This window comes from Lytechinus pictus, chromosome 2 (assembly GCF_037042905.1).
Source record: "Lytechinus pictus isolate F3 Inbred chromosome 2, Lp3.0, whole genome shotgun sequence".
Classification (NCBI taxonomy): Eukaryota; Metazoa; Echinodermata; class Echinoidea; order Temnopleuroida; family Toxopneustidae; genus Lytechinus; species Lytechinus pictus.
The window spans coordinates 17,509,885-17,527,601 of NC_087246.1; the positions used below are offsets into that span (position 1 = coordinate 17,509,885).

Below are 17,717 nucleotides of genomic sequence, written 5' to 3' on the forward strand. Positions count from 1 at the left end.
TACATTCGGTCTACATTTACAATCATGTGCATCATTTTTTTTGTCGAATCCATGTATACGTGCATACTAGAATACACGCATGTTGAAGTCTGTTAAGCCCCTTTCACAATTGACGTACGACCATATGCGACCTTTTGGTCGTGCGACAGGCTGCAACAGGCATCAATCGCTAGTCATCTCATAAGATCGCACAGAGGCTTTCACAGTTGCAACAGCTGTCGTACAACAAAAACAACCAGTAAACCCCGTTGCACGAGTAAGTCGCATATGCTATTATTGTGCTCATGCGATCACATGCGAGTGTTGCACGAGGGATTGCGAGTGGAACGGTCGCATACATGCGAATGAAACGGTAGTGCAATGTTGTAAGCCGTTGCGATCGGTCTTGCAACAGTCTTATGGCCCATATTATTATCGCAACCAGTCGCAAGACAGGTCTCTGTACATGGAGGTCGCTTGCACATGTGCGAGTGTTGCACGACCTCCAGTCAAGTAAATTCGACTACTTAGTTGTTCAACCTCTCGCACCAAGTCGTACAACGTTGAACAACACTCACACGATAATCGCCTGACCGATGGTACGACCCCTGGTACGGCCTGATGCGAGTGAATCGATCGTATTTGATCGCGTTCGGATTTTGAACATGTTCAAAGTTCAGATGTGACCAGTCACGACCACCTCGAGTTCGTGCGACCGTCTACAACGACTGCGAGTGCTCGCTAGACACCAAGAGATCGATCGTGCAACAACAAGAAAAAACTGTTGCAGGCGGTCGTAAACTGGTCGGACGTCAATTGTGAAAGGGGCTGAACGGTCGCATACATGCGAATGCAACGGTAGTGGAATGTAGTAAGCCGTAATTTCGATCGGTCTTGCAACAGTCTCATATTATCGCACCCAGTCGCAAGACTGGTCTCTGTAGGTCTCCAGCACATGTGCAAGTGTTGTACGACATCCAGTCGACTAAATGCGACTATACTTAGTTGTGCCACCTCTCGCACCAAGTCGTACAACGTTGAACAACACTCACACGATGATCGCCCGACCGACGGTACGACCTGTTGCGAGTGAATCAATCGTATTTGATCGCGTTTGGATTTTGAACATGTTCAAAGTTCAGATGCGACCAGTCACGATCACCTCCGACCACCTCGGGTTTGTGCGATCGTCTACAACGACTGCGAGTGCTCGCAAGACACCAAGGGATCGATCGTGCAACAACAAGAAAAAACTGTTGCAGGTGGTCGTAAACAGGTCGTACGTCAATTGTGAAAGGGGCTTATTGACAGAAGTGTTCTTTATTCAATCTAAATTGCTCAATTTATCGCACGACTGATCACAATAAAAGACCAACTAATACCAAGTGATGAAAGGAAGAGCTTAAATGACTTTGTTAGCCTATATTACGAGTAAATACACGATTCGATTGGAGCGATATCGAGTTGGGACAATTGAAATAATAAATTATAAGAGAGAGACAGAAAGAGAATGGAAAAGAAGGAGGAAACGGAGGAAGTTTGACACACAAATGGTGACCCTTGTACATTGACAAACACAAGTAATAAGTCCTGCCTCGTGTGACCCTTAGTGGGTGAAACACGCACACCCTCACTCACATTTTAGCAAGTGTATCGATTAAAGTATCATTGTTTTGTATTGAATCTAAAATTGACTTCTGTTCAGCTCAACACTTCTGGACAATGGAAATAACAAAGGACTTTCTTGCTTCCACTCTTTGCAGAGATCAACCGGTAGAGTTTAATTTCTGTTAAATTTCAACCATAATCCCAACAAAACTATCTCCTGGATACATGGGCATTGGAGGTGGTGGTGAAGAGTGCGGTCCAAAGTATAACTCCACATCGGACGCTGCAGCGGGTCGAGTGTTTTCTGTTTGCTCAATCCCTAAAGCGGGCTAAAATGTTTGATGAGCCAACAGACTGCCAAACAAAATGGCAAAGTGGGGCAAGCTCGGAAACATGTGGACCCGACCCGTATAGGGTGCAGACATTACCCCTAGAGAAGAGAGGCAGGTGGAGACTGAAAGAGATTTGAAAGAAAACTCTTTAACAAGCGGATTAGGAACAGCCATTTCAAATGAAAATCTATTTGTAAAACACGCTTTATAACACAGACCAGTTCATAAAAGGGGTGACTAATCCCTATGTTGTAATCGCTCATGTGTTATTATAGCGGAGACCCACTAGAAAATGTGCTAAACTTCTTAAAGATGAAACGAAATGTTGCGATTGTTTGTAAAGAAGCAGTGATACCCCCAGACGGTCCCTTTGATTCTCAACCTTCTTCACGAAAGCTTGCGATGTTGTTCGATCTTGTTCGTAAATCTTTCCAAATACAAACTCGATAATGTAAAGAATCCACTTCAAATCAAATTACGATTTACGACGTAGATTCATTTGCAGACAATGTTTTTAAGTTGGTGTGAAAATGGAGTAAAAACGCCATGAGAATACCTGTGCAATGAACCGATGGTCTATGAGTGTTTTACAAGATGAGTCACGCTGACGTAGATTTTGAGACTTTTCAATTATTTTTTTGCTTCCATTTTTATCAGAATGGGGAGTCATTCCATCTGTATCTAGATTTGTATTCAAATTTAGAGAATTTAATTCCATGTCATCCATTGATGTTAAACACTCGTTTTGAAAATGAAGTATAGGTGTTTGAAACAATTCAAAGGGAGGAAAAGGAGTAAAGTACAATTAAATTGAGACCCCCTTACGATTACAAATAAAATGATACACGATTCTTGTTTCTTGCAGATTTATTCCCTTTTCAAGAAATAAGCTTGTAAAATGAGTCACCATATGCAGACCAATTACAAATGCAATTTACTCATATGTAACTTTGCTACAAATGGTTTGTTTACAAACTGATAAGGTTCGGGAAATTCTCCAATGATATTGCACCTGCATTTTTAGCAACGTATTATATCATATAATTGTTCATTTTGCTTAAAGTAAAAAAGAATAGTTTCTGTGAAAAAACACGAAAAGAAAATTTGTTGAAGCTATATAAGATAAAATAGTATTTTCATCTAGTGATTAAAAAATAAATAAAATCTGTCTGCAAAATGATATTTACTTCAACTGCCTCAGCTTTCTACACTACCAGACACCGACTCATTTTCGCAAGGTATATACCATGTAAAAATATGTCAGCTATACTATTTTTTTATTTTGGAATTGATAATCATGCAAGAAATAAAAATAATAATATTGGTGATGATAATGCAACTGAAAAATGAGGATAATGATAATGATTTTAATAACGATAGTAATATCAAATAAAGATTAAAAAAAAACACACACATACAAATTTTTTATGAAATCTAAAGGCGCAGAAAGTATTAAGCTTTCAGAAATGAACTGTGCCGAAAACAAGACTGAATAACTGAAACAGTGTCAGAATGAAAATGATATCACGAGAACATGGAAAACAAATTGGGGTAAAATGTAACACATTAACTTGATAAAACATTTTATTTCCAGCTGTTATGTTCACACATAAGTGTTTGCGTAAAATGTTCACAGGACTATACTGTTAATCATTGCCTATATAAATTAGAAATCTATACTCCTATAAAATTGTTTCAAAGAGAAATTAAAAAATATAGAAACTAGGAGAGATTTTAAGAAAATACAAAGGGAAAAGACAGTTTGAAGACCTATACTGTGGACTTAAAAATAAGACTGATATAATTATGTTAAAGCTTGTCGGGTCAGTGACAAAGTGTCCATCTCATAGACGGTAAGTTCATGGGACCAGCAATCAAGTTGTTAACTCAGGCAGGACTCACTGTTAGAACAATCCCATATAGCTGGAGTGCATAGTCACTCTTCTTCTTCCTATTATTTTAATTGTCTATAATCTTCGAAAATAATTTTGGTGTTAAAACTAAAGTGAAATTTGGCAATCTTCTGGTTTCCGACATATTAATCATTACTGGTGATCTGACTTTAAAACGATAAATGAAGAGCCCCTTGGAATGACGTGTGCTTGAATGAAAGTAGGCGTTACTTAATCGATTTCTTTACTGCATTTTACTGATAAAAAAATTGTTTGAAATAATAAGTTTACCTTTAACGAACTTTTATAGCATGTACTCAAAGTTCACTAAGTATCCCTCGCAGGAGGTCATATAAATTTATCATTGTAAAATATTAGGTCAAAGTCTATGATTATCAAGCAAAGGTGTTACGACTACAAGGGCAAATGAAAGAGCCAATCAAAAATCATAAAAATATGATATTTCCAATGCATACCTAGCCCTATTGGTGCAATGTCGAGAAAATGTTTTTTTCCTAAGTAAATTATCGCCATCCAATCAAGTCAAATAGCTACAAATGTATTAACAGGTTGCATTTGAGAAGGAATGGCAAAACAGAAAAACAACATTTGGTTAAGAATTTGTTTGTAGGTGTCGATTATCAGGATCGTGTTGGTTTTTATATCTTTCTCTATCTTAACGCCCGAAGGTGAAGCCACAAATCATGTCAGCCAAAAGACCGATAAAGTTATAAACTTAGCAAATGATCTACCAACTCTGTTCAATGTCTTCTCAATTAAGCCATAATACCAAGTTGATCATTTATTTTTTTGGTACGGAGGTCTAGTTATGATATAACTAGGAATTAAGCTCATAACTTACAAACCTGGCCCCAATCAGATTTTATTTCACCAAGTTAAGAATTAAATAAAGTACAATCTATAAAGGGCGATATGCTCTAGATATACCAACATAATTATTTAAAACAAGCAGCTCAGCGCACAACCGTGGGGGATCATATACCCTTCTAACGAGTTTGAATTCATATTATTCTTCTTAGCTGCAAGGAAGAAACCATAATTGGAATATAGGACATATATCTTATTGACAAAAACTATGTGGATTGTGGTCAACATGGCAGGACTTCGAAAAAGAAGATAATCTAATAAAAGGTAGGTTTTGATTTTGGAAACATAGTTAAAAGGGGAGATTATAAAAAGGAAAAGTCAGATTCAAGACTATCGAATATCGATTGCCGGTAATCGATAGATCTTCGACATGGTATTTTTAATGGTTTTAAGAGTGTTTCTGACATACATCTACATTTGAGAGATATTATTTTTAGTACATTGAACACAGATTGTCTGTTCAAAACAGACTGCATAACAAATCGAATTCTGTAAATGGGTCAAATGATTATTTTTTTTCAAACATGTATTTAAAATTAATTTTTTTCCATCTTTACTACCACTTGTAAGTCGTACATTACGTTCTCATATAGGTCTTGATATTTTTTGATATTATTACCCTCGTTTGGAAAGCCTTTACACAACACATATGTATTTCAATGAATAGATTAAGACATATTGATACACGTTGCTATCACTGCCGATATTGTACATGGATAGAATCATTTCTTTTGAAATGCCCACATCATGACGTGACAAGTTTTAAATTTGAATTCAATATCAAGGATAGTGATAAACCAATCATTTTCATTACGAGACACCACATCATAAGAATGTCTAAATCTAATTTCCGAATTGGGATTCAAGAAGTTTTCTCAATCATGTTTAGACAGACTGTAATGTTTTGTATATTAGACTTCATATACACTGGGTTAGTTCACAATATATATTTTTGTAATTTATATTGGTTCGTTCACATTAATTTACTTAATCACGGGAATTTACGAGAGATTTAACTTGAAACAGATTTAATTTGAACTTATTTTGATATGACAGTATTTCCTCTCACAAAATGTAATACTAAAGACAATTTTAAACAACAGTTCGGTAATTCACGATAAAGCAAGACGGGTAATTCATTTTTTTGTGAGGGGGTAAAAAAAACTGAAATAAGAGATAGTATGGTCATATTTCAATATTCAAACAAGAGTCAGTTTATTTGTTTCAATACAGTATCGTTGGTGCACCTTTGCTTATCTAAAACCGAAATAAATGTTCAATTCATGAGCAATGGTTGTTCAAGTACTACACTAAACCAAAATGACATTCGTCTAAATATTCAGAATTGCTCAGAAATAATCTAAAACGAAACGATTTTAGCAGGTATCTAGATTTTCTGCGATATGATTGACCCCATTTTTTTTTCAAAACGCAACTGTAAAACTTCAATTATAACTAAAGTGTATACATTTTTATCGATGTTGTGAATGCAAATTGATTGGATGAAATCCTTCAAAACTGGACTGTAATTTATCAAGTCTGGACAATAATTATTTACAAAAACCATCTTCCTCTTTTTGTCATAAATCTTTCAATGAGATAATATGCATTTTCACAAGAATTTATGTCTTATAATTACGCAGGTTGTATCGTGGACACTGCATGTTGAATATTTACTCCCTCCTGTTATAAATACCTTCTACATGTTCTATCAATAAAATTAGATTTATATGGTATTAAAATCTAGAAGTCATTTAGAAATGACAAAATAATGACAATACAATGTTATGTTTGAATAGAGTCACGACCGTAAAAGTTTAACAATACAGAATATATTTTTAACTTGTTTACAAATAAAAACACTGCATTATTTCTGAATATCTCACACAGGCTTTTACAATGAGCTAATTGCAATAGTCATTAAAAAGACTAGCCTTAAAAAAGGTAACTTAAAAAAATCCGACTTTATATTATGAAATAGAACATAGTTATGTATAGTCATAGAATGTTTGGGTAGAGTTTGTACATGCATTAAATAATTTATTTCATATTATCAAACTGGTTAAATCTTAAGTTTACAATGATTAGTTGTACAGTGTACAAACAAATTCATGGATAATAGCTAAATAACACTTTCCCATAACGTGCCTCAATGTTAGCAGAGTTTAAGATAGAAGTTGAAAATTGCACTATTAAAATAATGATAATGATGATGATAACGATGAAAATACTAATAATAATAACAAAAAAAAAAAAAAAATTATAACGCATATCACACTTTGATATATAGTCTCTATCAGATATGCACTTACAAAAGACCGGAATAATATCTTTTTTACCTGGCTTTGCAAATGTTTTAATTTCTGTCGACTCCTTCAATTTAATCTGTTAAGATTATATAGGTATTCCAAGTTAGAAGTCTTATAAGAAATCGTGTCGTTATATTCGTCATGTGCATTAGTTCGTTAGTTTGTGTTAATTTAATGTAGTTCATGTTCATTTATTGGCATGCAGGTACTTTAAAGGGGTGCTTTATGTTGAAAATTATATGATTTGAACATAAAAAGTAAAATCCGACAAACAAAACACTGAAGAAAAAAATCATCTAAATCGGATAAGGAACAACAAAGTTATGGACATTTTACATCTTTGCATTATTTCGGTCAAAAAGTTCTATGCATGTCTTCATGAATATGCAGTGCGCTGTGCGCAAGCTGATGATGTCTTGTTTCCACTTATTCTTTTGTATCTTATAATTATTATATTTATCAAAAATTTGTCCACCAAGAAAGAAAAAAAAACCTTCTGATTTAATGCATTAAGATATTCATTGATGCAACTTGTTTTGTTATAAAGGAGACATACTATACACACATATGAAAATATGAAACAATTATGATTTCATGTAATATAATTAGAATGAGGAAAGTGGGGACATTCATGACGGTCTGCACATAACCGTAAAAAGCATTACTAAATTTAAAATGCAATAACTTCGTTAATTGTTATCAGATTTTAATGAACTTTTCAGCATTTTCCTGGATTAATTTCGCTTTATTTATTCACATATATTTCAGCACAGAGTACCCCTTCAATATTCAAAGAACACTGTTAGTAAATACAATCATTTTTGGAAACACTTTATGAATGCAGTGTATATTGTAATATAGTTACAACTAAAAAAAGATTAAGGAAACTGTTAAAGGAATGATGTAAAATTCTACAAAAGCAAGATAAAGATTGTATTGTATGTCAGTCATGAAAAAATGTAATTACAACTTAGAAAAATAAAGGAAACGGTTAAAGGACGTAAAAATGGTTTTAAAAAAGCAATCGGTATGTCAGTCATGCAAAGATGAAGAAATAAAGAAATAAAGACAGGTTTTAATCAATGAATCGAGTAGAATGATCAAACATATTACAAGTTCAATGAAACTCATATGCAAATTTACACTCGTAATATTGCGAAAATCAAGATTTGATTGCCCAATACGGGTCCAATACAGATGTATAATGATATAAGTGGGGGAACAATAGTCACGCCAATAAAAAATAATTTAATGTAATAGTAATAGAGTTCGATTCGAATTGCACCTTTTGTTGTTATGGATTTGGTATTAGGAAGATAAGTCTTGACACTGACAGATAATTATCTTCTTTCTTAATGATTTACAGATGATATAACCCTAATGAAATCGGCTGATCTTAATCGCACACGATGTAGAATACGCGTAATAAACTATTAATTATTGACGATTTCATGGCATTTAAAGAAACAAAGTGCATTACAACTGCTACTTCGATTTGATAAACAATGTGTAAGCTGATTAAGCAGTGCGATTATCTGGTTAACGGTTTAAAATGTAACAGAATGCCGGTTAATAAAATAAATCATTTGTGAAAGAAAGAAATAATGAGTGAAACATTGAAAAGGTGGCTTAAATTTTATGACATAACAATCATTTGTAGATTTGATTGTGGAAAAGAACTTACCGTAATAATTCGTGTTTAAAAGATTGGGGTTGGTTTGGATCTTGTGGGCTGTACTCCGCCATACTATCGTCCCCATCCCCGTAGTCGGATAGACTGGTTCCGTTGCTCTCGTTGTCACCTTCGCCCATGGTATCGTTGACGAGTTCGTCGCCCGAATGAAGCATTTCCACCGGATGCAAATTTTCACTTAAAACTTCTCTCTCCTCCGATTTGACTATAACTGGTCTTGGTTCTTCGTCCTCTGGTCCTTGGTCCACCTGGTGGTAAACGGTGACTTGGCCCAGAGCGTTCAAGTGAACCTCAGCTATGGTCTGAGGAACCCTTTCAGGTGGGGGAGAAGTAACAGTGGCCGGAGGAAGAGATAGGCAGGCGTGTGAGTCTATTGTTCGTGGTAATGTTTCTAACTTGATGATCTCACTACACCGTCCACGGTTCGCTGAATTCAAATCTGTTTGCCGTACGGATAGATTCTCTTGACTTGCCGTCAAAGAAGACGACAACAATGTTGCATCTGATTTATCTTCATGAATAGCTTGAGATGATGATGATGTTGAAGGTGTTGTCGTTGAGGAGGATGATGGCGAGGAAGAGGAATGAGGGCAGGCAGCAGTCTGCAGGGTATCGGGTGATGAATCCTCTTCGTGTTTCACATCAGCTGCTGATCCCTGTGGCTCGGCGTCGTGAGCGAGGAAGCTCTCGTTCGAAAGCTCGCTTAAAACATCATCAGGGCTCAAACCCGAATCAAACAAAGCATGGATTAAATGCCGCTGTAATTCAGTCAAATTCCCGGGCATGGTTTAACAAAGATTATCATCAATAATACGAATCCATGACAACTGTTATTCCAAAAACAGAAAATGGGCAAAATCGGCAAATAATGGCGCACAGCGTCGATAAAACAAAAGAACTCGTCGCTTATAGTCAGTGGATCGAAAATAAACCCAACAATTATTCAAAAAAGAATTCAATCTAAAAAAAAATGCTATAGTCATACATCAGTTCAAATATTCACATATAGATGCACCAAGTATGTTCCCGCCATCTTTTTCCAAAAAATCACCTTAGGGCTTATCCTTGGTAAACCCACACGTATCTATTTGCTTCGTGTCAGCACCAATGCATGTTATTCATAGCGAAGCAGACCACTAGCTGGCGGTCACACTGACTATACTCATTCTCTGCCATATAGTCCCATCTGTAGTCTTTGAGGTATAGATGCACCAGCCATCACCACTATACCCTCACTGAACTTGTGTACACAACTCAACATTGTTTGCACAGTCATCTCGTGCCTGTACCGAACAGAAAGAGAAAAATGCCAGTTTTCTTTATCTATTATTCAAGTTCAAACTAATGGGTTGAATTTTGTTTTGAGAATTATGAGCGATTTCTGCTTTAGTTCACCATGTGGCAGAGTGACCTCTCGGCATCAGACTAGTCAATATTTCATTTCATATACTCGATCTGAGATATTTAAGACATATTTTTGATAGGTTTAACGTCGATGAATCTGTTGAAATAATAGATAATGTCGCTTTTTCAATCAAATGTTGATCAGTTAAACATTTAAAGGTTAGTTTGAAAACTTTGTATTAAATGGCCAACTGTAAATTGTGAAATAAGTTATGTGAATTTCATTGTAAGCACCTTGAGCACCCTTAATACAGTGGATATTTTTTGTGCATTATAGATTTCTTTATTATTAAACATTTTTGGGGGAAATATTCCACCTTTCCGATAAAATGGTAAAGTCTCAAGTTTATTTCGCTTTGGAATGACTTATACCTAGTTCTCACTGTCACCATTTGCACCACGATTCAAACGTCGTACTTAATCGTGAAGTGATCGTAGTGATCTTATCAGATCGTAACAGATCATATCAGATCAGTCGTGGCAATCGTATTGATAGTAGAACATTTTTGAATGGTTAAAAAATTTCTGCGATCTGTTACGAAAGCCAATCGTGTCTTCCGTAAAGGATCATAAGACAGTGGAAACGAAGTATAAAGCACAAACATGAAATACTTCGTCTTAAGATACTTTAAATGCATTTTTTCTTCATAATCTCTGTATTAATAATTACAAATCAACAATGAATATTGTACGTGCTCTGTAATCTTAGCTTACCAATTTCGTTGTACCAACGTTCCAATCGATATAGATCCATAAAATTCCTCATGAGTTCAATAAACTGTTCTTTAATTGGTATAATTAATATCAATGAGAGCAGGAGCTGTATTGCAGTTTCGAACAATAATTATCTATCCCGCCCATTTTGATCGTAAATGAAAACATTACCTCATCTCATCGGTATTTTTGTTGCTATCTCATGACGCATGCGCAAAGTAAGCCCGCGCAGACAAATTTCAACTGACATGACAGGTGCTTGCACATTTATTAGTTCAAATTTACCCTCTTACAAAATGCAAAACATAAATTTGGATGAACATCTTGTACCTCCATTCTCTTATAGTTGTCATATAACAAAAGCTTTAATGATGCTGGTGGTATGATCACGTTTGTTTGTACATGCAACTCTTCTATCATCAGGTAAACTTAAGAATAGGAAGCCACCTTTTTGAAGATGAATATTATTGAGGAAAAATGATGACTTTCTTTCAAGAGTGAGTTGTTTTCCTCATGAACGAGTCATTTCATCACAAAATAAAACGATCATGTTTTTCTTCGTAAGAACATTTTCCTTTCTGTTAAAATCTTTCATCTATAAAATCATTCTTTTCAATGGAAATTCATATATTGAGGAAATGACAAGCTTTTGAGTCTCGGGAGGTATTTTCACTTTTCTCTAACATCGTGATGATACCACATTGTACCTACCCTATCTCCCTCTCTATACACCCTCCTCATCTTCTCCTCCCCAATACACTCTCTATCCTCTCTTCTGAAAAATAAAATGAATAAAAGGTTATACGGTACATGTATAACAATGTAAAAACCAACCCCCTTTTCAATTTTATAAGTTCATCATGACAGTTGGTCTTTACCATTAGCTCGAATTTTCCCACATTTATATCAATCTTGTAATGTCCGCAAAAATGTAATAAGGATGATAGGATTCGTACCAGGTAGTACCATCACCGTACACGTCATAGCAACTATTCCTCCCGGGTTTGTATCAATTAATATTGGTGTCACCTTAATGTCTTCTTGAATTCAACGTTCCACACTCTTATCCTCCTGGATTCTTATCCACTCTCATGAACTTTGCACCAGAGCGATCTGACAACGCCCGACCTGGCAAACATCATGGAGATAATTATCGTTGATTTGCATAATTACCAGCCATTAATTAGACACAAACAAACTTCTTACGGGAACAGATATAACGTAAATGATGTAAATGTATTTACAGTGCAGCAATTCGTATTTTATTTTGAAGTGTCGAGGTCTGCCCTGACTTTCTTGATGATTTAAGACTTTTATTTTATTCTATGTTTGTGGGCGTGTCCTCCACCTCATCAATAATTTAGTTTAACTACAGTAGTTGAAACAACTCATTTTTTCAATTTTGTTGAATCAGTACTTATCCAATGAATGGAAAATATTTCAATATCTTCGGATCATTGTTATGCGATCCTCGAAAATTCGTTATCCTACTTTATTCGTACAAAGTTTCTACACCGTTTTTCCTTAAAATACCATAAGTTTCTGCAGCAGAGTCTCGAGAATAACTGCATCTTACTGCACTGTTGTAATCTTATACGCATTGTGTAAAATTACAGAAAATTGGTCTTTGGTTTATGAAATCATACAAATTTTCTGTCATGAAAAATTTTCCCCTATTTTTTTCAAAAGATAGACCCGTTCTGTTATATTGCAGGATATTTTCTGCTAACAATTTATATAATGATTCGGTGATTGTTTACTGCAAAATCTTCTGTTTCTATTTTTTTCTGTAAAATCTTCTTCTTCTACTACTTCTACTTCTTCTTCTTCTTTGTTTTTATTATCATCATCATCATCCTCATTATCATCACCATTAGTATTATTATTATTATATTATCATCATTATTACCATTATTACAATTTGCATTTTAACAATTCAGTATACATTAATTGTATAAGTTCTTGAATGATTGTGTTTTTGTTTGTATTGGGGATGTCGTCTTTTTTTATTTATGAGATCGTAGGGCCGGGCACGACTATTAGATTAAGGACATACGAAATTTCAAAGCTATTTCAGACAGTAATGTTCAAATATATACATCTAAAGAAGAAATTAAATTGAAAGTTGATAGCTTCGGGATATTTGCATCATCATTCGTGTACATTGAGATAATTTCCGATAATTATGTACATATTTTTTATGTAATTATGTATACATATAGCAAAGCCGTGACAGCGATTGGTGTTTAATAAAATTATCTTCACGATGTTATATAGCAATATTGAGGAATGGATACGCGCAGTCTTTCATTAGATATAGTATATTTGATTTTACCGATTAATTTATAATAATAATAATAATAGTATTCCGCATTTATATAGCGCTTAATACATCGGAACGTCTCTAAGCGCTTTACAGTGAAATTTATAGTGAAATGTGCTTATTTCCTATTTCAAAGCAATTAATGATGAACTTAATTTTAACCAAATACTATCAATAAACTAGCATACTATAGCCTTATCAATGTTGTGTGTAAGCATGTATGAGAGCGGTCACTTTGATGTTTACCTGGAGTCTTGTTAACAAACTTCCTTTGAAATACATTAGTAAATCAGCTCAGTGAAGTATTAAATCAACGAAAACTACAAGTTTATCATTTCAATTAACTAAATAGAAATTATCTGAAGCGCACAATAACGTAAAAAGCACCCCCTTGTGCTTTACAAAATTGTAATAGCAACCTTATAAGTATAGCTTGAAATATGATTCTACGAATCATTTTTGTCAAGAACAAATAAGAACCAAATTATAATGATAATAATAATCAAATTATACGTATTGCAAATGATTATTAAAATTCAAAACTTAATTATCATTGTAATATAGTCACCATGATGATAATTTCACTACAATGACAACGGTTACAAGCGTAACCAAACTGAGGCGGCTATAAATTTACATTGTACAGAGCATGAGCATGGTGAGGGAGCCTCACGGGTATGTTGAGGGCTGAATTTCGGATAGGAATAGCCATTTCTCTCTTCCTCAAATTTCTTCCCATTCCTACGAGATCATGCATCTCGACGCTACATTTTCTGAACTAAAAATTCAGGTTGTTCTTTTTCTATTTTCTACATACTAACAGTACTAAGCATTCAACATATTTCCATATAGGTTTAGAATATAGTGAAATGTTGCGATGCATATTCATGTTCACAGTATATGTTTTGTTGTGTTGTTGTTTCAGGTGATGAGTAGATGAGCCTAATATAATAGTTATTGTTTTACTATTTTTGTCTTTGAAAATGATCAAATTTCGTTCATTTGATTAATCTTTAAAATTCTCATTACACGCAGATTTTGACTTTATATTACGTTTTTCCTAAGAATGTGTTTCTTTTTCGCAATCAATTAAATTATTTCGTCCAACTGGTTACTTAAAGTCTCCGAAATAGTTTGATCGATTATGAAAAAAAAAAATTCTTATGAAATCACCAATGACCAATCAAATGGATCTCATTTAGGACTACGTGTTTCTGTTAGTGCTATGTTGGAGATATCCACAATCAATGCTTATGAAATATGGTTCCTAATTATTTTTGAATCTTTTAAAATCACGTTTCACAGTACGAGGGATTACTTTCAAAGCTGAGAAATGTCAAAGACTCAATCCTTTAGATTCCACCTATAAACCTTTGAGTGATCAATATGACATTTTTGTTTAGAAATTCCAAAGTTGTATTTTACTTTTGACATTTCATACTGCTTTGTGAAATCACGGAAATAATTTTATGACTTTTTTTATTGTGGTTTGTAATGTTTTATTATTATTTTTATCAGAAAGTCAAAAAGGGGCCTAAGCTTTCGATCCTAGCAGAATCTTCGTCGGAGATTCTGCTATAGGATCGAAAGCTTAGGCCCCTTTTGACCTTTCTAAATTACTGCATTGGCTCTCTTTTATTAGATAAGCAGTTTTCAGCAGCTTCTTTTTGCTATTATTTTTATCAGTAAAAGATAGAAAGGCCTGTGCTAAACTGAAAAACTCTGCATAGATTAAGTATGAGAAATGCTCATTAGGGATTAATGTCTCCTTTCATTTTCTGAATTCCTTTTCATGGATGCCTTAGAATTCATGGTAATAACCCACAAGCATCCAGAAAAATGAAAAATAATAAATGATAAATAAACCGGGCATGGCGACTCAGTGGTAGATCGCTCGCCTCATGAACAGGAGGTCGTGGGTTCGATCGATCCCTGGCCGAGTCATACGAAAAGACTTTAAAAAATGGGACCTTCTGTCTTCTTGCTATAGGCGCTCAGCATTTAGACTGGAGAAGGGTACAAATAACGTATTATGTTATGCAAGGCCTGGTGAAGAGTAGTTTCCTAACTGAAGTGGCTACCCTGGGTAAATTAAACGTATTTATTATTATTATTATTATTATATTATTATTATTGTTATTATCATTATTATTATTATTACTCCTCTAAACAGGATCAAGTCCGTATTTTTTTCTTGAATAACTTTGCTCTAACAAAAAGCACCAAGTAATTTCAAGTGCAACTAGGAACTTTACACTACTAATGTCCGAGAGTCTTTCTTATCAATCTGGTTGTACCCAAGATAGCTGCCTTCTGAATGTCGTACATCCGAAGGTGAGGAGAGATCTTGGTTATGCAGGCTTCCATTCCCTTCTTCACCATTCCTGAGTGACCAATGATGACTGGTGTGACCTCTGCTTTCACGTTCCACATCCTCTCGATCTCAATCCTTAGGTCTTGATACTTGAGCCGTTTGTCTCTTTCCTTTACAGCAATGTTGATATCATGGGGAACAGAGACCTCGATGATATTTACTACGTTGTTGTCTCTGACGATGATGTCCGGCTTGTTGCAGTTGATGGTTCTATCCGTTAGTATGCCACAGTTCCAATATATGGTGCTGTTATTGATCGTGGTGATCGTTTGTGGCTGATGTTCCCAAGCGTGATCACAAGTCATTTTACCGCGATCCTTCAGTAGTTGCCAATGGATAAGTTTGGCAATATTGTCATGTCTTGTGATGTACTCAGTTCCAGCAAGAGTCGAACATGCTGATACCAAATGCATGATTGTTTCGGTCTCTTTTCCACACATCCTGCAAGTGTCGTCTGTGTCTCTTCTGAGGATAGATTTTTCGTAGGCACGGGTCCTCACCACCTGGTCCTGAATAGCATAGACGAACCCTTCAGTTGCACCTCTTAGTCCCGCCGACTTAAGCCATTGATGTGTGTCTTTCTGGTCTACAAACTCCCGATGCGTCTGTTTTTCATGGTGGCCATGATGTCGCTTGGATTTAAGTTGCTCTTGAAGTTTCTTGTGAAAGGAGCATTTAAGTCTTGCCTTCTCTTTTTCACCGTAGGGTAGTGTCAGTCGATGTTGTGCCAATAAGATAGATGCTTGCTTGTTAATGGAGTATATTGCTTGACATTTATCATAATCGAGGGATATACTCGTCAGTATATCAGGTGGATTGGATAGGTAGTTGGCGAGGTTCGTTGCTTCCATATTCCAGACCATCTCAATTTGTTGTAGACCTCTTCCTCCAAGATCACGGGGAAGGTACAACCTTTCGATTGCGGCCTTTGGGTGATGTAATCTGTGCATCGTTAATTGCTTTCTGGTCATAACATCTAGGCCACATATATCAGCTAGTCTCCAGTTAACAATACCAAAACTGTATCTAAGCACAGGAATGGCTAGAGTGTTGATCGCTTCAATCTTATTTTTGGCATTCAGTTCGGATTTGAGGATCAGCCTGAGTCTTCTTTTGTATTCTGATGTTGCCTTCTCCTTCATTGTGTTATGGCTAATGACATCATTCTCAGCTATGCCTAGGTATTTATATGTCGAATCATTAGTCAGTTCCTTGATTGATGTTTCCTCATCTTGCACAAACATGTCGCCTGTATTTACCCTCCTTCCTCGTACAAGTGTAACTTTGGCACACTTGTCTATACCAAACGACATCTTGATGTCATCGCTGAAATGTTTAACTACTGCTATCATCTTGTGAAGTTCATCGTCATTTTTTGCAAAGAGTTTGATATCATCCATATATATCAGATGGTTTATTGTCGTAGATACATCTTGCCCTTTGTATCTGTAGCCATAACTCGTAGCGTGTAAGAGAGAGCATACTGGATTGAGAGCTAAGCAGAATAAAAGAGGAGATAAGGAATCTCCTTGAAATATTCCTCTCTTGATTCGGACCCCCTCCACTGTCATCGAACGGGTGCCTACCGTAAGCGAAAGAGTAGTGCTCCATTGTTTCATGCCTGCTGATATGCACTTGACTATTTGTGGATTGATGTGATACATCTCTAGAACTTTGATGATCCAACTATGTGGTACGCTGTCAAATGCCTTCCTGTAGTCTATCCAAGCCATGGATAGATTGGTCTGTCTTTGGCGAGCATTACCGATTATTGCTTTATTTGTCATTAGGTGATCTTTACAACCCTTCTTTCCTTTCCGACAACCTTTCTGAGTGACCTCCATTATGTCATGATCATCGATGTGTCGTTCGATGTGCATGGCAAGCGTTGATGTCAGCAGCTTATACATAGTATCAAGGCAAGTGATTGGACGATAGTTCTTAGGTTGTTTTGGGTCTTTGCCTTTGTACAGTAGATAGGTCCTTCCAATTGGCAGCCATTTCTCAATAGTCCTGTTCCCTCTGATAATGTCATTGATGATTTTCAGTAGATTAGTATGGGTGCTACCAAACCTCTTTATCCAGAAGTTTTGTACACCATCTGGTCCAGGGCTTTTCCAGTTCTGAGTGTTCCTTATGATATTGTGTAGTTCAGGTAAGGTCAGGTCTACTAGCTGCTGCGCTGGCACATTGGACCATTT

The 17,717-nt window shown here is 35.5% G+C and overlaps 1 protein-coding gene across 1 annotated transcript; it reads right to left on the reverse strand.

Annotated features, from left to right (window-relative positions):
* Positions 1-4,703: 4,703 nt before the first annotated feature.
* LOC135153269 (uncharacterized) lies at positions 4,704-10,960 on the reverse strand. The gene is made up of 2 exons (XM_064095771.1): positions 10,820-10,960; positions 4,704-9,984 (listed from the first exon to the last, which is right to left on the reverse strand). The coding sequence occupies exon 2, from the start codon at positions 9,484-9,486 to the stop codon at positions 8,689-8,691; it is 798 nt and encodes a 265-aa protein (XP_063951841.1). The 5' UTR covers positions 9,487-9,984; positions 10,820-10,960; the 3' UTR covers positions 4,704-8,688.
* Positions 10,961-17,717: the final 6,757 nt, after the last annotated feature.

What these genes read in the sequence shown, in the direction of transcription:
- LOC135153269 (XM_064095771.1), bottom strand. Translation starts at nt 9,486, where the DNA reads ATGCCCGGGAATTTGACTGAATTACAGCGGCATTTAATCCATGCTTTG.